Source organism: Muntiacus reevesi, chromosome 14, assembly GCF_963930625.1.
Source record: "Muntiacus reevesi chromosome 14, mMunRee1.1, whole genome shotgun sequence".
Taxonomy (NCBI): domain Eukaryota; kingdom Metazoa; phylum Chordata; class Mammalia; order Artiodactyla; family Cervidae; genus Muntiacus; species Muntiacus reevesi.
In genome coordinates, this window is record NC_089262.1 from 45584908 (window position 1) to 45611130 (window position 26223).

The 26223-nt window shown below is 36.0% G+C and overlaps 1 protein-coding gene and 1 pseudogene across 1 annotated transcript in view; both read right to left on the reverse strand.

The window, feature by feature from the left end:
• IL6ST (interleukin 6 cytokine family signal transducer) overlaps positions 1-26223 on the reverse strand; it is a 60169-nt gene continuing 33946 nt past the window's right edge. Inside the window, exons 7-16 of the mRNA XM_065905795.1 lie at positions 25519-25678; positions 17987-18069; positions 17139-17349; positions 16395-16577; positions 14329-14430; positions 13995-14141; positions 13568-13708; positions 9178-9274; positions 5783-5864; positions 1-4868 (exon numbers count right to left, since the gene is read on the reverse strand). Coding sequence (XP_065761867.1) covers positions 4131-4868; positions 5783-5864; positions 9178-9274; positions 13568-13708; positions 13995-14141; positions 14329-14430; positions 16395-16577; positions 17139-17349; positions 17987-18069; positions 25519-25678 — 1944 coding nt within the window. The 3' untranslated portion in view covers positions 1-4130. The remainder of the gene's footprint in view (positions 4869-5782; positions 5865-9177; positions 9275-13567; positions 13709-13994; positions 14142-14328; positions 14431-16394; positions 16578-17138; positions 17350-17986; positions 18070-25518; positions 25679-26223) is intronic.
• On the reverse strand, positions 12339-13548 carry LOC136146747 (GTP-binding nuclear protein Ran-like; annotated as a pseudogene).

Sequence of the window (26223 nt, forward strand, 5' to 3'; positions counted from 1 at the left end):
AACATTTGAGTAAGAATTTATTACATTTACTTAGAGGATTAGAGCTGATATATAACAGAACATTTAGTTATTTCAACATAAAAACAATAGCTGTGGTTACGATTCGCACATGCAATTCATTCTGCAAAAGTAAAAATACACACACTACTCTTTCTAGACAAGCCTTCTATATGAAGTTAGATTAGGTCAAGGTAAAAGAGCAAGTGAACTTGAAAGGATTGCACTTATAATTAAATGGGACATAGCCAGGGTATAAAGAGGAGACATACCTAATGCTAACTTACTGTATTGCAGTACTAGCAAATTGCACACTTATTTTTAGAGTATACTATTCAACATACATATATACTAAGACTAAAGAAATTTCAAATAACCACCTTTAAATTATCCCTTTATTTCTGACATATCACATTTTTATATTCATGTAATAGCATTTGAAATATGTAGTTATCATTGTCAAAGCTTATGTTTAAGGGATAAAAGGTCTGTAACATCTACCACCATTGGCCTCAAATGCACTTTCATCATGGTCTATCAAGTATAAAGAAGAACTGGGTAATAAAGTTAAACTAACCTGCTTTAACTACAAAAAGCCTTTAAAAATTTAGGAACAAATATGTAACAAAAGAGCTCATCCAGAGCCACCTTTTCGTTTTTAATGCAATGTATATTAGAATATCATGTGAGTACACATACAAGTAGAATATACAATGAAAAAAAAAATAGATTTAACTCCAAAGATCAGTATTTGGATTTGGAAAGTTTTGACTTGCATCTAAATTCTGCTTATAAATAGCCTGAAAGGAACTGCTATCAAGGACCAGTCTAAAGAACTAGGCTGTTAAGTTTGTTAGTTTAAAATTTCTTAAACCTAAATATCTTGCCATTGTATGGCTTCATATTCTTTCAGTTTACAAAAAAAGTGCAAACATTTTTTAAAAGTAATCTTAGAGAGCAATAGAATCTAACACAACCTACAACAAAGTTATCCCAATATTTTTAATTAATTGAACTTTTTAAGTTTTATGTAGCTTATTATGTTGACATTTTACCCATTTCAACAAATAGAAGTGTAAGGTATAGAAATTTGTTCTTGACACCAGAGGAGGAGATTGGTGTGGAATATAATGGAATAGAGGAAGAGCTTTCCTACTTGATTTACAGTTAGTCAATACATGCCAGTTAACAGAAATATTTTAGGGAATGCTACTATATAATTATTCTACTTCTAAATTTATGTCGTGATTATTTAACTATGTGAGCAGAAAAAAGACATCTTTTTAAAACTTGTTTGATTGCTATTTATAGAGCTATTTTAGATGTTTCACTTTAAATGTGAATTTTCATAAATAAATGTTTTCACAATAAACTAGGGTCACTAGATGACTTCACATGTTAAAAAAAAAAGATCTCTCATCAAAGAAAAAGGCTGAGGTTAAAACAACTAGATGAAGAACACACGTGAACACAAAACATGGGAATGACTCTGCTTTTTCCCTTGCTTCTACTCACGTGTTGGGTATATTTCCCAGTGATGAATGATCCATGTTAAAAAAAGAATTAAACTGTAAGGTTTTAGTATAGGTTTGAAGTCTGATAGTTTTCCAAGAATTATTTAGCATCGTGCCTTTATGAAGGATGAGGGTAAGATATCAAATACACCAGTAATGAATAATCAAATTACAGTAATAACAAAGGTAACATATGCTTATTATTTTCAATCTTACAAGAGGGTAACTGCATCAAATTTTTGGATACTAGATATTTAATGAGTACTAAACCCACTATCTTAAAATATAGTCTAACTTTCACATAAATTAACCTAATTTCTCTGCCAACCTAAAGTATAATTCACATGTATCAAAACAGATTATTCTATGACATGCCTTATGAAAGTAATCTTGTACTTAAGTTTCATGACTGCTTTTCTCTTTTGGGGCAAAGATGTATATTATATAAATATTTCCTGAATGAATTTTTGCACAGTATCCAAACATCCATTTAATATACCTAAAGTGCTTTTGTGGTTAGAGGGCATTCGCTCACTGCACCATGTTGTATGTAAAGTTTCAACATACAAATCTACTTATAATGATGTCCTTTCTTAAATAACTATTTGTTCTCATTCCTTTAGATCATGAGTTCACATTTTATAACTGCCCTCCCCCCATGTACAATCATTACATTAAAATGTTCTTCATAACACTGCTATGTGTCAGGAGGAAAGTCAGAGCTAAACATGGTTAAAACAACATGACTACTTATTTTGAGGAAATGAAAAAAATGTAGTAGATATAAATTTGTTGACATTTAGCAAGACCAATCCTTTCCTGATATGGACCAGCCTTTGATGGTCAACTTAAATGGTGGTGATGCTATTACCTTGTCGAGTGTGAGTTTGGGGTCTGTTCCTACTTTTCCTCATTTCCTTCTAATTCTGACAGTCTACCAATCTCATGTTGGTTTTGCCTAAATAACTGGATATATCAGAATAAAGCATCTGCTCTGTCTCACAAAGACCATATATGTGAAAGAACTCTGTGAAGTGTTAGGGAAGAATACAAAGGATAAAGCATAACAAGAAGTCTACTGTGAACAATACTGATGAGAGAGTAATGAGTAGACTTACATCTCAACTGTAAATGTGCGCTAAATTTTCTCAACCTTTTATTCTTCAATAACCTCTGCAAATATTTTAAGTGGGCTTGGTTTCTGTATCTTAAATATGACAGAAAAACAAACTTACTTGAGAGCAGTAGTCAATACATGATCTATTTCTTCTTACTTACTCAGCCCCTGGCTTTAGCCCTACCTCCTTGTCAAAGGTGGTGGATAGAGGATAACATGAATGTGAAAGTGAATATAGAACTAAACTCTGGAGGCTCAACTCACTTTTCCCCTGAAGAAGAGAACATGTGGGATGAGGTTTAAAATATTCCTAAATCATCATGTAGAATTAAATTCCACCTACCTCAGAACTGGCAGACATTAAATACTATCTCTTCATTAAGTGCCTCTACAATAAGGATATTTGCTAACTGTGATACTTACTAAGGTCAATATGTACATTTTAGGGGTGGTATTTTGCTTTGGTGAGTATCGCCCAAGTCCTATAACTTATTAGTCTGCTTCAGATACCTACTAGGAAAAACAAACAAACAAACTCAATCTTGGCCTACGGAAAAACAAAGCGTATTAAGTCAAAACACATTTTAAGGTGAAGATATATTGTATAAAGTGCTTAATCAATCAAATTCTCTGACGTCTTAAAAAGAAGGGTCAATGAAGTTTATATATAGGTATAGAAAAGTGTTAATAATCTAAGCCTTTATTAATGGCAAAGAATGTATTAAATGTTTGAGATAGTTGGTCATATTCATTCCTAGCTCTTATCCAGACACTCTGCTGAGTGTGTGAAGTGTATCTTCAAAGGTTGTCAATAATAATAGAAAGCAAATTTTTGAAAATTTACTTAATTATTGATTGTCTAATATTCAAAAATTATTTTTAGTTTGCCGTGTTAAAACAGAATTTCTTTTCTCCAGTAACTGGCAGTGTCACTACCAATGGAAGAGGACTAATATCTTACATGTTGGTATGATTATAAATGACCCCAATTTTTTCTGGCAGACAACAAAAGTTGGGCTCATATTAGCTGTATCATCTGGATTCTTCTTAAATTATGTTGTCAGCTAAAGTAGAGGGTCTAAGACCTTGTTCCTCTAATTTTTGTTAATTCTCTCCCTAAGATTTGATATTCAATGACTATTTTCATTAAAATCAGTATAGCTGTTTATGACTAGCTTTAATTTAAATACCCTCTGTTTTCTAGACAGCAAAACAAAAAGTTTCACTTTATAAATTTTAGACAAACTGTTTTTTTCTTCAGTGCAAACATCCTGAAACAGCACAAAGTCATTCAGCTATTCAGAGGATGAAGTCAGTTTATGTAGTGCTTAAAGTTGAATCCCAGATACACTGGGATGGAAAAAGCCCACGTGGCAGGACAGTACATTCTTGTCCTTAAGGGCAAATGATCATCTTCAGCGAGTGAAGATCTGAAGTCACAGATAAAGTACTTTTAGCTTTACTTTACAGGTACTTCCGAAGCTGTAACCGGGGCTGGTCTTTCACTGAGGCATGTAGCCGCCTCGTCTTACAGTCTGTGGTAAGTAGCTTTTAGGCATTCCTTCATCAACCGCAGCCTCCATCCCAACTGTTTCAAATCTCTCTACTTGTCCCTCAATGCCTGGACCAAAAGCATCCACTGCAGGAACTTCCTGAAACATTTTCATTTTCCCAGATCCATAGGGCTGTGAAATATGATCTGAAATCTGCTGCTGTTTAAGTCTAACAAAATCTTCTTCATTGACTGAGGGAACTTGCTGTGACCTTTCAAAATGTGAAATATCTGGACTGGTTTCATGCTGACTGCAGTTTTGCTTGAAATACCGCTGCCTGGGCAGAATGCCATCGCTGCCATCTACATTATCTGCCAGCTGTAAATCTTCTGGCCGCTCCTCAGAGTCGAGCAATGGCTGGGTGGACTCAGATCTTGAGAAGACTTGGACTGACGGTACCTGGTGTCTGTAGCCACTGTGTACCACTGTGGAATACTGGACAGTGCTTGAAGTGTTCTGTGCAGATTCATTTTCATCACTGCTAGAAATGCTTGGCCTCGAAGATGACATGCACGAAGACCCTCCAATACCACTACTGTGTCCTTCAGTATTAACTTTTTCTTTCTTGAATAGGTCCAAAGATTTTAGATCCTCTGGGAAAGGCTTTTTGTCATTTGCTTCTATTTCCACAACACTTACATCAGTGAAATTGCCATCTGGATACATTTGATCTTTTGAATTAAAATGCTAAGAAAGACAGAAAATGAATTATTACCTATGGTACACATTCATTTAGAAAATCTGAAATAATTATGTATAACATATTAGTTAGAGTCACAAAATGCATCTCTGAAACTTCTCAGTAACTTAATAGTGCAAAGATAATCTATATCACTAAGTCACTGCTAACTACTTGAATCACGGATTTTGTGAAATTTGTTTAAAAGGTAAGAATTAGACTGTATTTCCTCAGAATTCCAAATCAATATTGTTGGGGTGTTACATTTTTATAAACTAACCAACTCAATGGACATAAATTTGAGCAAACTCCAGGAGATAGTGAAGGACAGGGAAGCCTGGTGTGCGGCAGTCCATGGGATCGCAAAGAGTCGGATACAACTTAGGGACTGAATAATAGTAACAAAAGTCTAGAAGTAAAATTTCATATTTCATGCCTAGTCTAGGCAGCCTAGGATTAACTGGATAGAAAAATGAAGAAAACATTAAGAAAAATCAAACTCAAGTTTCATAGGTTATGAAGGACTGTCAGAAGTAAAAAAATAGAAATAATCTTCCCTTTAAGGAAATTTAAGAAATTTATTATAGGCTTCCAGAAGTCATTTAATCATATTAAAATCATAGATTTTAAGTTTGATTTTAATATACAATCTAAAATGCTTATCTTACAACAGAATTATCACATAGCTGTATTAAAACACTAGGCTTTCAACTTACAAGTTCAGTCAAATATTTTTAATGTATACTAAATAGAATTAGGAATATAAAGACAAATATGCTATGGTGATAATAAACTCCTAGAATATGCAAGTATTATTTTTAACTTTGACTAAAATTCTAATTTATGTACTATTTTCATAAACTCTATAAATATATCCTAATATGCTCATGTATTCTAAGTAGTCAGAAACATTTTATCTTACCCTTGGAGGTGTGTGAGGTGACCACTGGGCAATATGACTCTTTGAAGGATCTGGAACATTAGGCCAGATGTGTTTTTTAATTCTGGAGAGGAAAGAAATACTGCATATGGAGAACCACTTGTAATAAACGTGATCATCTAAATCTTAAGAATAAAACCAATTAAACAAAAAATACCTACTGTACTCCAAAGCTAACAAAAACATCATTTTTCTTGTAACCAATAGAATAAAATACTATTTAAAAATGCATAAGGATCTGAGTCTTTATCCTTAAAGAAAAACTGTTTGTTTATAAGACTAAAGCTGGTAATCAGTATTCAATTTTTTAAAATCTCTGAAATCAAATTCTGCAATAATAACCACTTAAAAACTTTAGCCAGGGGTACAAAACATTGTGGCACACCTTCTCTGCAAAACAAAGACTCCAAAATGTTCAATTTCCAACTAAAATAATTCAGACAATGATAAATTATCACACTGGTACAAGATAAAATAATGATTTTTCACAAGGGAGAAAAGGCTAACATAAAAATAATTAATTCAAGATATCTGTCATCAAAAATCTATTTAAATATGTTTAACATAGTCCCTAGCACAACATCAGAGGTTCACAAGGGTATGTGAGTACACAGGAAATGAGTCATCTTGAGAATAAGCTCAAATAAACAATAAAGATGGGTACTAAGATTCTAACAGATTGTCCAGCAGGAACAACTATGAAGTCTGACATAATAGAAAAAGCAATAGAGTAACAACCTAAATAAATTGACCAACCAAAAAAAAAAAAAGGAATTCCTTGAAAGACACCGATTACTGAAACAGACTGGAAAAGAAAACTTCAATAGCCCTATACTTATAATAAATTCAATTTGTAATTAAGAATCTCCCTAAAAGGAAAGAGCATCCCCAGACAGCTTCACTTGTGAATTCCATTAGTTATTTAAAGAGGAAACAATACAAACCCTATACAAACTCTCCCAGAAAATTGAGGTAATATGTACTGATTAACTTTAAGAGGGCATTCATTTTATGAGATAATCAGTATTACCCTGAATCCAAAATTAAACAATGATGCCACAAAAAAAGGACAAATCAATACCACTTTTTAACATAAAAATACAAAAATTGTTAACACACTGAATCCAGCAAATTCCAAGGAATGCAAGATATAACATCTGAAAATCAATGATAAAATTCACCATATTTATGAAAGAAAAAAAATCATAAGCTCATCTCAACAGATGCAGAAAAAGCATTTGACAGAATTCAATACCCATTCATAACAAAAACTCTTAGCAAAACAGAAATATAAGAACTTCCTCAACTTACAGCTAATATAATATGCAATAGTGTTTAAAATATATATATATACAAATAGTGTTAAGAGTGAATGCTCTCTCCCCTAAGATTAGGAAGAATGGAAATGTTGGCTCTTAACACGTCTATTCAACATTGTACTTACTGAAGGTCTTAGCCAGCAGAATAAGGAAAATAACTAAAAGTATAAAGACTGGAATAACCATCTTTACTTGCAGGCAGCGTGACTGTATACGCAGAAAGTCCTATGGAATCTAAAAAGTGACTACAATAATTTATCAAGATCTCAGTATACAAGATCAATATGCTTAAAAGGATCAATTTTCAATACACCAGAAATGAACAACTAGAAAATAAAAATATTTAAATTCCATTTATAATAGTGTAAAAAACACTTAGGAAGGAATAAATTTAACATAGCTTGAAGACTACGAAACACTGCAAAAGGAAACAAGGAATGTACCATGTTCGTGTACTGAAAGATACATGTGACTCATGAACAAGTTCACACTGTACTTTCTCCTAAACTGATGTATAGATTCAATAAAATTCCACTAAAAATTCTAACAGATTTTTAAGGGAAATTTATAAGGTGATAATTTTATAGGAAAAGGCAAAGAATCTAGAAAAAATAATTTTGGAAAAAAAAAATACTGGAGGAATTCTGCCACCTGGTCTTATTGTAGAGCTATAATAAATCAAGACCATGTGGTATCAGCACCAATAGGCATACATAACAAAGGAACAGGATTAAGAGTCCACAAATAGATCTAGACTTATACGAATAATTGATTTTGGTAAAGGCTGAAGGCAATTCAACAGGAAAAGACAGTCTTTTTAATAAATAATGCTGGAATGGTTAGATATCTATGGAAAAACTTCTTTGACCCTGAATTCACACCATGCACAGAAATTTATTCTAAACATCACAGCACAGGGTTAAAACCATTAAATTTCTAGAGGAAAATACAGGAGAACATATTTGTGACACTCGATTAAGCAAAGATTTCATAAAAAGGACACAACATCAACAACCATTAAAAAATAAAAACCCTAACAAAATGGATTTGATCAAAATTAAACACTTGCTTTTCTGAAGTCACAGTTAAGAAACCAAAAAGGCAAGCCACAGTCCAGAATTTGCAAAACATATGTGACAAAAAATTTGTAACAAGATATATAAAGAACTCTTAAAGCTCAATATTAACAAATGGCCCAATTTAAAAATGGGCAGAAGATTTCAAGACATATCACAAAAGAAGATGTGAGGTAGCACATGAAAGTATCTATTACTAGTCCTCAGGGAAACAGAAGTTACAATCACACTGAGATAGCACTATAAACCCCCGAGAAAGAATGGCTAAAATTAAAAACCTTGACAGTACCAAGAACTGGGGATGATATCGAGCAAATGGAACTTTTCACATTGCTGGTGGGAATACAAGATGATATGGCCACTTTGAAAAACAATTTGACAGTTTCTTATAAAGTTAAATATGCATCCAGCAATCCTGGATTATATGATCCAGCAATCCCACTGCTAAATATTGACTCAAGATAAATGATAATATATGCCTACACAAAGATATGTGTGTGAATGCTCATAAGAGCCAAAAATCAAAGAAACAACTTAAATTTTCATAACAGATGTATGGGTAAACAAATTTTGATCTTTCTATACTATAGAATACTATTCAAGAATAAAAAGGAGAAAAATATTAGTATATGCAACAACATGGATGAATCTCAAAAAAGTCAAGTGAAAGACACCATACACAAAAAATTACATGCTGCTTGATTCTATATATGTGAAATCCTAGAAAAGGCAAAAATACGACCACAGATCATTGACTGCTGGTGCCAGGGGCTGAGGGAGAAGACAGACTACAAAACAGAACGAGGAAACTTCCAGGGTGATGGAAATGTTCTCCATCCTAAGTGTGGTGGTAGTTACACATCTACATACAGCTACAAAAATTCATCAAACTGTTCACTTCAAATGGATGAATTTCACTGCATGTAAATTATAGGTCAATAAAAGTGGGGGAAATTGCAAAAATATGAACAAGGGTACTTACAGGTCTCGCTTATTAAAGCAGAATAAAACTCCCAAAAGGGTTGTCAACAGGAATGCTAAGCAAACAGGTACAACAATAGCTTCAATTTCTCCTTGAGCTAAAAAACAAAAAGGGGAAAGAAGGAAAGTTGTTGACACATATGCTACAGACAAATAATGCAACTTTCCAACCAGATTACTGTTGAAAAGATGAAATACCATCCTAATTTTTTTTTACAAACTTTTCAAACTTAAAGGTGTTTCTCTCTCCCCATCCCTCCCCCTTGGTAAATCATATCCTAGTTGCTTATGCCTTAGGTCATGGTAACCTGGCCACAAAGTATACATAAAATAGAAGTTGGCTGGGGGAATAAACTGATTAGTTCAGTTTACTGGATAGATAATACACCTGGTAACAGCTTTGAAACCTATTTATTTATTACATTTATCACTTGCACTCAGCAGAATCTTAGCAAAAGCTTACTTTTGAGTTCGAGGAGTAGAATTGGAAAAGCTCTAAACGATCTCAATAACTGAACTACAAATGCAACCTTCTATAAGGAATAAAAATGTAAAATTCAGATAAAAATTTTAATCATTATTTACTGATATAGGGCTAAGAATTTTAGGAGAACCTTAACAGGCACAAGGAGTGGCAGAAGTAGGAATAATATCACCTAAAAAGCAGCAAGCCTCAGATTCTTCAATACCACATGAATCCCTCTCTGAATTTGAAAGAGAGCTTAGTAATCAAATGAATCGCTAGTTGGGAGAATTTTTATCAGAAATTTTTAAATGATTTGGTTGTTTCTGGTAAACTCCTCCAACCCTCCTTCAATTAGTCTTTTACAGGAAAAATGTATGAAAGTAGTGTGACAGCCACACATTACTCAGTCATACCTTCCCACCACACATATGCCTTTACATCCTGTGAAGCATAGTAGGAACTGAGAAATCAGAGGAATAAACCATAGGTTGGAAAATATTAATTCCTGAATGCTAAGATTCTCACACACATGACACATCAAATTCAGGCAGAACCTGTCCTTTACTGGCGCTGAACTTCCTTCTAAGCTTCCATGCCTTGGGCCTTTTGCGCATGCTGCTCCAGGATGCTTTCTTCTCCCTGTCTGTCCACATCTAAACTTCAAAGCTCAAGTACTGTCTTCTCCACAAAAATCTTTGAAGGTGAAACTTTCCATTACCAGTATCTTTAAATTCTTGTTCTATTTACTAGTAGCATGGCTCAAATGGCTCTCTGTATTGTTTACTTATACTTTATTTCTTCAACTAAGCTACATGGTCCTTGAGGGCAAAGTCAAAGCCATGTGAAGTAGGTATAATGGATCCATAAAACAACAGGTCAGAGGGAAAAGTGGATGAAACAATATTAAATATGATTTCAGTTTTGGGGAAAAATGTATGCACAGAAAAGACTAGGAGGATATATAAATATGTTAAAAGATTATTTTGGATGAGGGATTAGGAGTGATTTTTCTTCCTCTTTGTGTTTTACTGTATAGTCTAAATTCCTTATAATGAACACTATTTTTGTTAACAGCATAAATTTTTAAAGTTAATTACTTTTATTTTTCTAAAGATCATGGCACAAAGTTTTATTTCCAATATTACAGGTATGCCCCCACTTTCAGAAAGTTCCAATTTTACCACTTCACTTTCACAAAAGATTTACATTAATATAGTAAAAAACTTTTTCCATAAATTACATTGTCTGTTTTTGCTAATGAAAATAAACTTATAAAAAAAGCTTGTTAGTGTACTTAATGTAGGTCTTTCATGAAAATGCAGTGGCATAATGCAAACTTGCCCAAGGTGAGGGATACTCTTTGCTCTAAACCATTCTGGCTTATAAAAGGTTTCAGAGGAATGCTCAACTTTTGGTTAGAGGTAGAAACCTATATTTGTTACATATATATTCTACAAACATGTCAACACAAATCTTATCCCACAGACGATATTCATTATTGGCCATCACACAGCAAAGCTCAGGATCTTTCAATGTCTATCTTATGTAGTAGTCACTTCTCCACTTATTTTCTCATACAGCAAACATTCAACCAACAAGGAATATGGAGCTTACTATTTATCAGTAACTATGTTGGTTCTTAGATATGACAAAAACAATAACAATAAAATAAGGTAACTGGATGATGATTCAAAATGTAGTAGTTACAGGAAAGAATGCATTTTAAGTCTGCTGTAGAGAAGCTACAGGAATAGCCAAAACAAGAAAAGGTATAGGGGAATGAACTGGGAAAAGACATAGAGGTGGGGAAAATGAAAAGAAGTTTAGGGTCAAAGAAAGAGATTATTAAAGGGCATGCACAGCAGTAATTAGAAGGCATGAGCAACTGAACTTGCTAGTTTATGTAAGTGAGAAAGAGATGAGAAATTTACTACGACTACCCCTAAGTTTCTGGGTATGGCAAAGAGTTGTGACATGAAACAAAGAAAGAGAAACCTGTCTGGGAAGAGCAGAGAGCGTGGCTGGAGTCTTAGACAGGGACTCTGGAATGGAAGACAAGAAAACAGTGCCAGGAACAGAGCTCTGGAGAATACAAAACTTTTAAAAGAGCAAAAAAGGAGACCAAGAAAAAAGTACCACACAAGGAGGAGACTCAGGAGAGTGCTACTAGAAAAATAAACCGAGGGAAGAGACTGTTTCAAGGATGAACAGGCCAATAGGAAGGATCAAACGTTGGCAAGTGTAAGGAGAAAAGATGACTGAAAAGCATGCACTGGACAGGACAACTAAGAGGTCTTCCACATGTGACAGCAGACAGGTTTCAGTGGAGTGGTGGGTGGGGTGGAAATCTGGTTTCAGCAGGTCAAAAACTGAGCTGGAGGTATGGAAATGAGACTGCAAGCGTGACTTAGTCTTTACAGCCTGTGTGTGTTAGCTGTTCAGTCGTGTCCAACTCTTTGCCACCCCATGAACTGTAGCCCGCCAGGCTCCTCTGTCCATGGAATTCTCCAGGCAACTTGCCCATTAAAAGAAGAACAAGAGAAGAGACTATACCCAAGTTTTTTTTTTTTTTTTAAGATGGTTGAAATACAACTTTATCCTGATTCTAAATGAAAAGGAGTGGGAATGACAGTAACAAACAAGATTCCACCTCTCAATATAGTCATGTGACTATAGCAGTCTTATATTTGAAACTCAAGGAGGAAACAACTGTGTTCCAAAACACCTAAATATGCAGGTCCAAAAAAATGAAGCTTTTCTTTATTTTTAAACGGCCACATTCATTCCAAAGCCCAAACATCTCCTTCAGCATCCAAAGATTAAGCACATGTTCTGCTTAGTTAGATAATAGAGTGGCAAACACGCTGCACCACTGACATTACAGGATAGTTGCCTATTTAACTAGACTTCTGACATGGGCCCCAGCTTCACCTTCTCACAGGTCATCATTTTCATCTGGGAGAGCAGTCGTCTGAGTAACCTCTAACTCATGCTTGTACTGTGCTATCAAGGCTGTGTCCATGACCACCTCTGGTGGGGCAAGAGCAGGCATGGAGACAAACTCCAAGTTACAGTCTCCGATCAATTTTCTAGCAAGCCAGAGGAAGGGTTTTTCAAAGTTGTAGTTACTTTTGGCAGAAATGTCATAGTACTGAAGATTCTTCTTTCGGTGGAAGACAATTGACTTTGCCTTAACCTTTCTGTCCTTAATATCCAACTTGTTGCCACACAACACAATCGGGATGTTCTGACACACTCATACCAGATCTCTATGCCAGCTAGGCACATTCTTGTAACTCTCGACATTACATCAAACATTATAATGGCACACTGACCTCTCAGTCCACCAAATTTCTCCTGACCAGCTGTATCCCATACACTGAACTTAATCAGTCCTCTGTTGGAATGGAACACAAGAGGATGGACCTCAACACCCAAGGTAGCTATATACTTCTCAAATTCACAAGTCAGACGACGTTTCACGAATGTAGTTTTTCCAGTACCACCATCAACAACCAATACAAGTTTGAATTGAACTTGGGGTTCTCCTTGGGCAGCCAACGCAATGTTACTTCCAGAAGCGTCTCCGCGCCCGTCTGACTAAGCGAGACCATACCCAAATTTTGCCAGTGAAAAAAATGAACCCATTTAGAAAGATAAACAAATTATTTTGGGATTTATAGAGTACAGGTAAAATTAGAAGCAGTTGAAGAAACAACAACAAAGTATGGAAAACATTTTCTGTAGTTTAAAGAAATAACCAAACAACAAAACAAAAATCATAATTTATGAACACATCATTTATATGAATCCAAAGATGCACTTTAAACAAAATTTTAGCATGTAAGTTAAGCCCATTTTTAGTCTGATTAAATTTTTAAAAGAAAAGAGAAAGAAGGAAAACTCAAGCATCATTATTCCTTACCAAACTTTGGTGTAGTAAAAGTGAACTCTGGACCATCCTTTCCACCTTCGTCTGTGTATGCTGCCATTCGTACCATATACAAAGTGTCACTAGTCAAAGAGGACAGTGTATATTCTGTGTGGGAAGAATCCACATTCACAGCTGGAAGAAAGCAGTAAGTGCACTTTAACCAACTACTCTTGCATGGTTTGGCCTTTATTTGATATTGGGAGAGTACAAAAAAGGAATCAAACCATATTTCACTAGAAAACAATGTATTTTTAGTAGGATCGTGAAGGCAACCATAAAGCATATTTTCATGTATCTCTTTTCTGAGCATAAAATGCTATATTAAGATGTAAAAAACACAAGAAGGTAAGATTTAAATTAGTATTTAAAAGCCAATGAAAAAACACCTGATTCTTAATAACTGATATAGTTTTACTACCTGTTTCATTTCCAATGACGGTTCTATAAAATATAGTATAATTTCTGATAAATCCATTCTGAACATCAACAGGAAGTTGGTCCCACTCTAAGACAGCTTCATTTTTCCCCACTTTTTTTGTCCGAACAGTAGGTCCTTTGGAAGGTGCTGAAACAGAATAAGGTATTTACTAACTGAAAAGCATAAGAATTTAGTAAACCACTAGAACTTGGTAAAATTTCATTATCATGGAATTATTTGAACATAATGAAACATATCCTTATTTAAAAAGGATAAAATGTCTTTGTCAGTACAAAATGCGATGGTTTTTCAAAGAAAGTAGGGCTGGACTTACCAGCTTGTTTAAGGTATGCCTTTATATGCTCGGGGCTTCCTGGTCCATCAGCATATACTGGAGTAACTGTTATCAAGTAACATTTGCTCTCTACTAGGTTTCCTAAAATAAGAATAGTAGATTAAGCATTTTCTTCCTTATAATGAAAAAAAAAACTTAATTAACTCCATTGCTTACTTTTACATTATAATTTTAGGACCACTGAATTTTATTTATTCATTTAAGTTTTTAAAATTGAAACAGTTGATATACAATGTTAATTTCAGGTATACTAAATAATAATGACATCTGCATACATTATGAAATGATTACCAATGAACTTTCTTTAACACTACAACTTTTAAGTAAACATTGCCTTTTGTGTACTAGATTCAAGCTTAACAGTAAATCTTTATGAAAATAAAAGGCTATTTTTATTGCCAATAAGTGAATAAAAATATTTATACTGTCAATAAAAGTAACAAATGACTGCATTTATATTCAGGATTTATCAGATGGGTCTTTCTTATAGTTTGACAATTTTTGTACATTTTACCTAATTGAGAACTGCCTATGAGCAAGATGTCAGTAATCAGAGCTAGGGAAAGCACAAACGGCTGTGGTTGGCCAGGTGACTGGGGAAAAAGACAATTAAGTGTTATTTCCCACAATAACAGAATTTTAAAAGAAAAAATTATCTTAAATACTTCCTTTATTTATAATCTTCTCAAATTAACACAGTAATCTATGTCTTTAGCACACAACAACAAAACTTATTTTTGTTTATAAACTGAAGTTTATACCTTCAACAGGAACTTACATTTCCTTAAGTGTTTATTCATGAAGTTATATATGCTTCTTTGTCTTCATAAACAGTCATTTTCTTAATGATTCAATGTTATCAAGAAGATAATTTTTATATTCTGCTTATACAGTGATGTTTTATCAGGCCTACTGAGCTCTGTGGGAATACTTGCACAACCTGAAGGTCCCCAGAACCTTTGCTCTATTGTCCAGCTAGGGCTTCCCAGGTGGCACCAGTGGTAAAGAATCTGCCTGCCAATGCAGGAGATGCAAGAGATGCGGGTTCAGTCCCAGGGTGGGGAAGAGCCACTGGAGAGGGAAATGGCAACCCACCCTGGTATTCTTGCCTGGAGAATTCCAAGGACAGAGGAGCCTGGCGTGCTACAGTCCAGGAGGTCGCAAAGAGTCCAACATGACTGAGCTCGTATGCCATCCATGGTCCAGTTACTACCAATTTATTTTCTCTCTAGCTCTACTTTGCTTTTACTTGGACAAGACTGATAAACTAGATAAGTGGGATTAGTAAAATTATATGTTAAATAATGGGTTAATGAGGTCCAAACAGCCTATGTTATGAATAAAGCTCTTTATGGCAATATAAACAGTATATTTTTAAACAGCTTTTCTAGGATTAATCATATTATTTGTAGCTGAATTCTAATGGTTATCCTCTTTACACACGTACAAACTGAGTGCTTTGTTTCCTCCTTAAAGTTGTTCCATCACTTTAAAGCTATTTGAAAAGTAGTAACTTGCAATGAAAGCAATCCATACTGGAGCTCTTATTTTCTGTCCTTTATTAGTACTTCCAGTTTAAAAGACAAGAAAATGTTAAGTTCTGATTCTGCTTCCCTTGTTCAACAGCTATAAAAAGTTAACAAGCCATCCAGAAGCTCAGGGAAATTTTTCTCATTAAAGGATGAAGTTAAATCAGGTACAGAGAACATACTAGTTAGGAGAGGAGATTGTACTACCTTGTATTTTTCTTACTTTACAGTTCTGTGGGCGTTCCTTTGATGATCAAAACAACAGAGAGTATTACAAGAAGATAGTATTAACCCCACTTAGTCCATAAACAGACTCTGCAGTTTAGTGAGGTTAGTAAGTAAGACTTGCTGAGAGTCACAAATCTAGTAAACAAGACTTAACTAGCAACAATGATAAACTGGAAGTCTTTTCAATGGACCACAAAGCCTACAAAGCAGAAAAGAGTAAGTACAAGAAAAATCTGTCTAAAGAACTAGAAAAAGGACAACGACTTAAGTGTTTCTAGCAAGGTATACCTCTTAAATAGGTGCGATGTACAGTACCATCTTCTTGTTGCCAGTCTGGGATACAGGGCGATTTATCAGATAACACACACCACTCAAGTATGTATCTGTTTACAGGTTCATTTGGAGCAGTCCATTCTACCCAAAGCACATTATCTTTGGGAAATGCTTTAAGATCGGTTACGGGGTGAGTAGCTTTAAAACAAAGTATGAATACCGATATGATAAATGAACATTTAAAACTCTGAAGTTCCAACATTTTACATTCATTTTCATAACCATGTGAACTATCTTGCTATCATATTTTCATAGCACATAAGATTAAACTGTATTTACATGAATAAAAGCACTAATCTATACAGTCAATTTATTTTCAAACTTCAATTCCTTTCCCCAAATTCTTCAAGTATTTTGTGTATATAACTTGAATTTTCTTCTTTGAAAGCTACAGATAAAGCTATAGAAAAATAATATATTTAAGTTAAATGTATATAATAAGTTCCTCAAACCTAAAAAATATATTTTTTAAAAAAGACAAATAATCCTAAAATGCTTAAACGAACTAAGTAGCTTAGCGCAAAGTTTAAGTGAACCACAAAATGATGGAACGATTTGGGTCCTGATTGATTTCTAAAAATTTAAACCACTGCAGATACTGAGGACATAGTATTAGAATACTTATGTTTTTATAGGAGTCCTGTCCATACCTAACTATACTTCACCATTCTTAAGTGAGGCTCCATCTTAGGGACAAACCTTGAAAATCCCAGGCAGGAATAGTTAACACAGACGCATCTGATTTGCCAACAGTATTTCTCGCTGTCAGAGTTGCTACATAGCGATCATTTGTGAGGTTCACCGTCAGTTTTGTGTCCTGAACTGTGTAATTTTGTAAACGTGATTTCCATCTTGTGAGAGTCACTTCATAATCCAAAATTTTCCCATTAGCTTCAAAAGGAGGCAATGTCTGTAATAAGACAATTTACTTTTAAAACATATTTCATAAATCTTGAATAAAGGTAATGTTTTCCCTCATGTTCACAAATTCTATTATGTCAAATCTCTAAATATTTAATTGCAAGGGGCTGGCAACCTTACTTTGAACTCGCTACTGAAGGGAAACTACTACACACTGAATGAAGAGTAAACTAAGAAAGAAAGTAGCACCATTCTGTTAGCTATTAGTTCTCTATACAATTCTTCACTGATGGTGTGCTGGCCTAAACTATTTTAAGTCTCAGTAATTTTATTTCTACCTTATATTAGCATGATCCATTCATGACCATTTATGAAGTGCACAACAACTTTATTTCCTATTACCAGCATACACTCTGACTACCCCAAATGTTATTTCTTTTTTATGAGGCACTGAGGAAAGTTTGATAAAACACAGGCCCCTTATAGAACTTTGACAGAATTATGCTGTAATATCTATGATGTATCACTGGCAGTTTATGAACCTTTTTTTTAAGTATATATAAAGCTTTGCATTTTTATTAAAGTTATCAAATACTATTTGATACCAAAAATTAAGCTCCACCCATGACACCACATAAAATATATTTATATGAGATAAAAGGATATAATCAAAATTTTTTTCTTACCTTCCATTTGAGTTGTACAGATCTAGTGCCATGAGCATGAGATGGCTCTATCTTATACCAGAAACTTGGTGCCTTGGATGGTCCTAAAGAGATGATATAAAAATTTTAAAATAAAAGTTTCTATTATAACAAGATAAGCTAAAATCCTAGAAATTATTCTTTTACTTTGTTTTTAATATTCTTGCCCTTCAATGATATGGTGTCTATATTTCTGTCTTTACACCAGCATTTTCCCACCTCAACATGATATGTCTTGGACTTTACCTTTAGTCAGGGTGACAGTTTGACAATTTAGATTATATTGCAACTCTTTAGTATTCTTTTTTTTTTATTTTTTTATTTTTTTTAGTATTCTTAAAATTGTAAAGGTACAAATACATCCTAAGCAATAACCAAAGATGTATCACTCTTTCTTATTGCTAAAAATCAAACTGAAATATATTTAAATACATGTGTACAATCCTTAAATGCATATATTTAAGGATATCAGACAAATAAAATAAATGGAGTAACATAGTATTAAGTTTATTACCTTACACTGGGAGTCAATGTAATGGAATATAATATAAATAAATTCACAGGATTGTTGTAATAATCACCAACCATGTGAAAAAGCACTTTACAAAACATCAAATCTGATTGCTAATTAGGTTTTAAAAATTCAAAAATTTTATAATTGCAAAATATGGCATTAAATAGGATAAAAAATAATCTGAGTAAAATCTAAGCAGTGTTGTGCTGATCATGAAGAAGTTAACTACAGGTGGACAAAACAAAGGGGAAAGGCACACCAGGAAGGCTGGGGGAAAAGCTGCTGGTACAGGGGGTTTGAATAGATATGTACATGAGTACAGTGCAGCACCCTGAAAGAATAAAGAACACAAAGCTATAAAGGATATTTTAGAGGCTAGAAACGGTTTCTAATGTTAAAAAAAACCCTGACTTCTTTCACTAATTTGAAGAAATGCATAATTCAATTGTTCATAACTTTTGGGACACCAGAAATCTCTTTTGATTTGACAAAGGTTATATGCCATCTCTCCAGAAAATGCACACAAGTATGAACCCAAATATTTTGTATACATCTTAAAGTAGTTTAGGAACTCCCCCAAACTGATCAATGTACTTTTAAACTCTTCAAGAATACCAATTTCAAAATTCCTAGCTAAGACAAAGGAATCTGACTCCCAAACCAACAAGAGTAGGATTACTTTCTTTCTTGGCATTTTTCAGAATAAGAGAAAATTAGTGGTGGAGAATGTTACTTTACTTTTCTGCCTTTGACATTCTCAATTCACATAACTCTCATGAAACCTCTGGCAGAGCTCTGTGGAAGTGAAGGGATTTAGGAGGTAGGGAAGGTTTCAAAGTCATAGCTGCTGCCACTGACACCTCAAGAGGGTGACTGTGACAAGAAAACGTTCAGAAAAAAAAAATCTGTATTCCATAGGATTATTTTTAATTGAAGGCTAACTGCTTTATAATATTGTGTTGGTTTCTGCCATGTATCAACATAAACCAGCCACAGGTATACACATGTCCCTTCCCTCTTGAACCTTGCTCCCACCTCCCACCCCATCCCACTCCTCTAGATTGTCACAGAGCACTGGTTTAAACTCCCTGAGTCATTCAGCAAATTCCCACTGGCTATCTGTTTTACATATGGTAGCATATATGTTTCCATGCTACTCTATCCATTCGTCCAGCCCGCTCCTTCTCCCCATGTGTCCACAAGTCTGTTCTCTTATGTATGTGTCTCCACTGCTGCCCTGCAAATGGGTTCATCAGTACCAACTTTCTGGATTCCATTTATGTGTTACTATACAATGTTTATTTTTCTCTGATTTATTTCATTCTGTATAATAGTCTCTAGGTTCATCCACCTCATTAGAATTGACTCAAATGCATTCCTTTTTATGGTCGAGTAACATTCCATTGTATACATGTACCACAGCCTCTTTATCCATTCATCTGTCGATGGACATCTAGGTTGCTTCCATGTCCTTTCTACTGTAAATCATGCTGCAGTGAACACTGGGGTACATGTGTCTTTTTCAATAATGGTCTTCTCAGGGTATACGCCAGTAATGGGATTGTTGGGTCATATGGTAGTTTTATTCCTAGTTTTTAAAGGAATCCCCATATTGTTCTCTATAATGGGCTATATCAATTTGCATTCTCATCAACAGTGCAAGAGGGTACCCTTTTCTCCACACCCTCTCCAGCATTTACTGTTTGTAGATTTTTTGATGATGGCAATTCTGACTGGTATAAGGTGATTTCTCATTGTAATTTTGATTTGCATTTCTCTAATAATGAGTGATGTTAAGCATCTTTGCATGTATTTATCAGCCATCTGTCTTTGGTGAAATGTCCGCTTAGGTCTTCTGCCCACTTTTTGATTGGGTTGTTTTTCTGGCATTGAGCTGCAAGAGCTGCTTATTTATTTTGGATATTAATCCTTTGCCAGTTGTTCCATTTGCATTATTTTCTCCCATTCTGAGGCCTGTCTTTTCACCATGTTTTTAGTTTCCTTTGCTGTACAAAAGTTTTTAATTAGGTCCCACTTGTTTTTGATTTTATTTCCATTATTCAAGGAGGTAGGTCATAGAGGATCTTGCTGTGATTTATGTCAGAGTGTTTTGCCTATGTTTTCCTCTAAGAGTTTCATAGTTTCTGTCTTACATTTAGGTCTTTAATCCATTCTGAGTTTATTTTTCTGTATGGTGTTAGGAAGTGTTCCAAGTTCATTCTTTTTCAGGTAGCTGTCCAGTTTTCCCAGCACCACTTATTGAAGAGACTATCTCTTCTCCATTGTATATTCTTGCCTCCTTTGTCAAAGATAAGGTGCCCACAGGTGCGTGTGTTTATCTCTGGGCTTTTAATCTTCTTTCATCGGTCTATATTTCTGTTTTTGTGCCAGTACCATACTGTCATGATAACTGTGTTTGAGTCTCCTTTTCCCAGCCTTTAGGGTTGTATCCCTTCTTCCTTTTGGTTTCTGCCCTTGGTGGGTGAGGTTGTTCCAGTGATAGGCTTTGGTTGGGAAGGACTTGTGCCTGCCTTCTGAGGGGAGGAGGTGAGTTTTTTCCCTCTGATGGGCAGGGCTGTGTAAGGTGGTATTTTCAAGTGTCTGTGGGAAGCTGGTCTGCCGATGACTAGGTTTGTTTTTGTCTTGCTTGTTCTTTGGGTGGAATCCTGTACTGGGTGCTGCTGGGTCCTGGATACAGGTGGAAGTCTTCATGGGAGTTCTCACTGATTAACACTTCATGTGGTCAGGAGTTCTTTGGCAGTCTAGTGTCCTGGATGCATCCCTCTCACTCCAAAGGCTCAGGGCCTGATATCCGGCCAGGGAACCAAGATTCCACAAGCCATTTGTTATGGCATTAAAGAGGATTGAAACAAACACAGGGCTTCCCAGGTAGCTCAGATGGTAAAGAATTCACCTTCAATGTAGGAGACCCAGGTTCTAGAGCATGGCAACCCACTCCAGTATTCTTTCCTGGAGAATCCTATGGACAGGAGAGCCTGGCAGGCTACAGTTTCATGGGGTCACACAGAATCGGAACAACTGAGTGACTTTCACTTTCACAACAAACACACAAAACAGAAAACAAAACAAGAAACAAAAAATGAATCCCAAATAGTAAATACAAAATCAGACAAATGTCAAAAACCAAGGCACGCACACACACACACAAAAGCAGAACAGTCCAAAGAAAAGAAAAGAAAGTATAAGAGAGTGACCTGGTGAACAAAGGAAACCAAAAATGGTATTGACCAATTAAAAATAAAATAAATAAAACACAAATCAGAAAACAAGACAAAAACAGACTGCCAACTGGGGAATAAAGAAAAAAAAAACACAACAGACTAATGAACAGGGTGAAATAACAGGGTGAAAGAAAAGGAAGGCAAAAGATAGAAAAGCAAAGTTAAATAAAGTATATTAAAAAAGATTTATATATATTAAAGAATATACCAGGAAAAGAATAAGAAAAATAAACAAGCAAAACAATTTTCAAAAGAAAAAACCCCATAAAACTGCAAAAAGAAAATACAGATGTAGAAGTATATAAAGGAAATATAAAGTGTGATGTAAAAAAAAAGTTCTCCAAAGCATAAATAGAGTTAATAATAATAAAATGAACAACCACAGCAAAGCAACAGGGGAAAAAAAATTCCAGAACCAACTACAGAATAAATCAGAATAAAAATAAGAAATGTTTTTCTCTGATCTCAACTGTCAGCATCCTTTTCCTCGCTGTGAATCACCTCTGCCTCCCTAGGATGCCCTCCAATACCTCCAATACCAGGCTGGTCTCTGGACCTGCTGTGGGGACAGCTCAGACTCTATAATCTGGCCCTATTCCTGAATGTTCTTGCCTCCAATGTCCACAGCTGCCAGAGTTAGGCATTTTCTTTTGTGGGAATTCTCATTCTCCTTTTATATATTCCATACACACAGAGTCTGCCTACTTGACTGTGTGGGTTTAATCTGCAGCTTGTACAGCTGGTGGAAAGGTGAAAGGTTTTCAATCCTCTTCCTTAGCCACACTGCCCCTGAAGTTCAATTGTGGTTTTATCCCCAACTCTGAATGTGAGTTGTCCACAGGAGTTTGCTCCTGAGGCTGCCTTGGAGGACTTGCGTCTGCCTCAGTGAGGACTGGGTGTAGAGGTGGTGCGGCTACTTCGATTATGGGAACCCTGGCAGTGACAGGAATGTAGGGGAGCTGGTGGCCACGGGTACAGGAGATATAGTGCTCTTAGGGTTTTTCTAGCCTCTGGCCACTCTGCCCCACAGAAGATACAGCATGGACCATAGGGACCTTGGCAGCACAGGGGAGCCTGTGGCCATGGACACCGGAGGTATGTTACAGTTTTTTCTAGCCTCTGGCAGCTCTGCCCCAGTAGAGATCAAGTGTGGAGGTAACACAGTTGCTTGGATTGTGAGGACCCTTGAAAGGTTGTTGCTGAGCCATGAAAGATGCAAAGATTCTTGGCCTCCAGAGGAGAGGAATTCAACCCAGGGCCAGTAATGAGGCTTGATCGCTCAGAGCTTTTGTGTTAGTAAAGTTTCATTAAAGTATAAAAGAGACGGAGAACACTTCTGACATAGACATCAGAAGGGGGCAGAAAGAGTGCTCCCCTGCTCGTCTTTAGCAGGAAGTTATATATATATATATACACCTACTAGCAGGCTGCTAATTAGAGAAAGGAAATGTCTCAAAACTTCAGAGAATGGCACCAGACCCCTCACCCACAACATTCATTTTGAGATAACATTGGTACAAGGTGAGTCATCTCAGGCCATAAAATGATTGACATGAATCTTGAAGAAAGGCAGGTTTCCAAACAAATACATAGTCTCATTAACACAGAGTTAATGTGTTAACTGTATGAGTTATACAGGACAACTGTATGAGTAAAACACACTGGTTTGTTGCGCCATTGTCGGTTCTGTGTATGTATGGGCGCTTAGTCGCTCAGCCATTTCTGACTCTTGTGACCCCACAGACTAGCCTGCCAGGCTCCTTTGTCCATGAGATTCTCCAGGCAAGAATACTGGAGTGGGCTGCTGTTTCCTTCTCCAGGTGATCTTCCCAACCCAGGAATCGAACCCAGGTCTCCTGCATTGCTGGCAGATTCTTTACCAACTAAGCTATGAGGGAAGCCCCATATATATATACAAAATAAATAATTTTGTATAGAGAAGGGAAAAAAAAAAATCTGTCACTTGTAGTTTGTTTCCTCCCGCCGCTTAAGAGAGAAAATACGTCTGACACTTGCAGCCTACTTCCTCCGTCTGGAGACCCCTGGCCTTCCTGCCTGTTACCCTCTCACCCTGGAGTCACAAAGTGTGCAGGGTTGCCAGCTGCCTCAGGTGCAGGAGCGGTGGCACTATTAAGAGTTTTTTTCTAGCCTCAAAGGGCCTCCCTGGCTGGTCCTTTTCTTGTTTCTTGGTAAAGAAGGCGCTCAAAGGTCCCCCCCAGGGTGGTGATGAAGTGTCAAAGTGTTAGTCGTTCAGTCATGTCTGACTCTGCAACCCCATGGACTGCAGCTCACTGGGTTCCTCTGTCCATGGAATTCTCCAGGCAAGCATACTGGAGGGACTTGTCACTCCCTTCTTCAAGGAACCTTCCCAACCCGGGAATTGAACCTGGGCCTCCAGCACGACAGGCAGACACTTTACTGTCTGAGCCACCAGGGAAGCTGGCTGGGTGCTTCTCTTGCTCAGTGCACTCGAAGGGCCTCCCTCTCTGGGTTCTTTCTCTGCTGATCAGCTGGCATGTGGGGAGAGAGACATTACAGTGATGGCTCCATCCCCCTGCATGTGACTCAGCAGTATCACCCTACCTCCATGACTACCCGATTTTCCTCCAGAGTCATTCCCCTCTGAGATCTCCTCCCTCATGTCCCTGGGGGCCATCTCCCTACAGTCAACAGCAGACCTCACCCTGGGATTGCTCCCCAATCCCTACATTCCAGCTCCCAGCCACCAGCCACCATGCGTTCTAGAGGACTTGCATTCCTGTCTGGGATGCATATGGATGTGGCAAGGATCATCTGTGGGGTTCTCACTCCATTCAGACTGTCACAGATCAATTGCTGCACCCTCTAACAGCCTCAAATGCTTCCCTGCATCCCAAACAATGCCCCAGTGTGGTGATCTGACCTCTGCTTCAGTTCCCTCACCCTCCATGTACGGGTCCAGTCCTGCTTACTCTCTTCTTTTTCACTTCCTTCCTTCGTCCTACCAAGTTTTATGTGGACCTATATATTCCTTTCCAGGGGTCAGGGACTCCTGCCTGCTCTCAGCTGGTATTCTGAAAGATCTTTATTTGAAGATGCATTCCTGAAACATTTGTGGAGATGTACTCCATGTCCACTACTCCTCTGCCATCTTGTCTTCCACCCTCCATAGGATTATTTCTTGATGGTTATAGATGAAATTAGTAACATCAGATGCTTTGGGGAAGAAATCTTACTTTATATCATGTATCCTTTTATGCCTTTTGGATTCTACGCTTTATGCACTGTATTATCATGAAAAACAAAGGGAAAATGAAAATAAACCAACCAATCAAAACACAAAAATGCTTTTTCAGGGACTTATTAAGTACTGATAAAAAATGAATAAAAGCTACAGTATAGCTATCTTTTTGATAGTGAAGGTCTAATGCATATTTTGGCAGGTAGTATGATTTTAAAAATTCAGGATATGATCCTCCAGTTAAGAGATATTTCTAGACTACTCTCCTTTAATAAAATGTCCTGGATTTACCAATTATTAATGGTCTTCTCTTTGTATCTAAGACACCATTCCACAATTTCCTTTAATTAGGTATTAAATAGATTTGTACTATCAATAATGTATATTAAATTTTACATCTTGAGATCCTTTAAAAAGTGTAAAATAACAGTTTGAATAAAATGGCCACAAAAGATGCAATGAAGTCTATATTATTAAAAGCAGATAAAATTTATAGTCAAAATTCAATTTTTTTTCCTTCATATATTTATCTACTTACTATCTTCATATGTGATACCACTTGCTTCTTCACTCCAGTCACTCCAAAATCCTTTACCATCTTCCTTCATACAACGAATCCTAAACACATATTCTGTAAAAGGTTTAAGGTCTTGAACAGTGAATGAAGATCGGGTAGATGATGTATCTTCAGGAGGAACCTGAAAACAAAGCAAATTGACCAACAAAAAATCCAGAGGTATTTATTATAGATCTTCTAAACTGCCTAATATTTAGAAGCTAATTAATGAAACAAGCCTAACAACAAATGAAAAAAGACTAATTTGACTTGAGATCTGCAGAGAAATAAATTCAAGTGAAAAAAGCAGTCAAAATTAGTAAAAGTTAATAGGTTTCGGAAATATGGAAACAACTATTATTAATCTTTTCGTCCTTTATTTCTTTCTTCTATGCACCTATAACACTCATGGTCTTAATAGGAAAAAGAGAAATTCCAATTAAAATTTAATTCAAGAAGGGTTTACTAAAGGAAATATGAGCAGAGTGTAAGAAACCTTATTAGGTAGTATAGCCAGTACTCTGGAGCTTAGTAGTGTTACCACCTTTAGAATCAAAGGGAAGAGAGGTGGTACCAGAACCTGGAAGAACAGGGTCACAAAGGGTTAACTTGAGAGCAGTAGTGACTTTAGGTTGAGACAGGAAAGCTCTAGGGAGGAAGCAGCACAAAAAAATATGCTGATCTCAC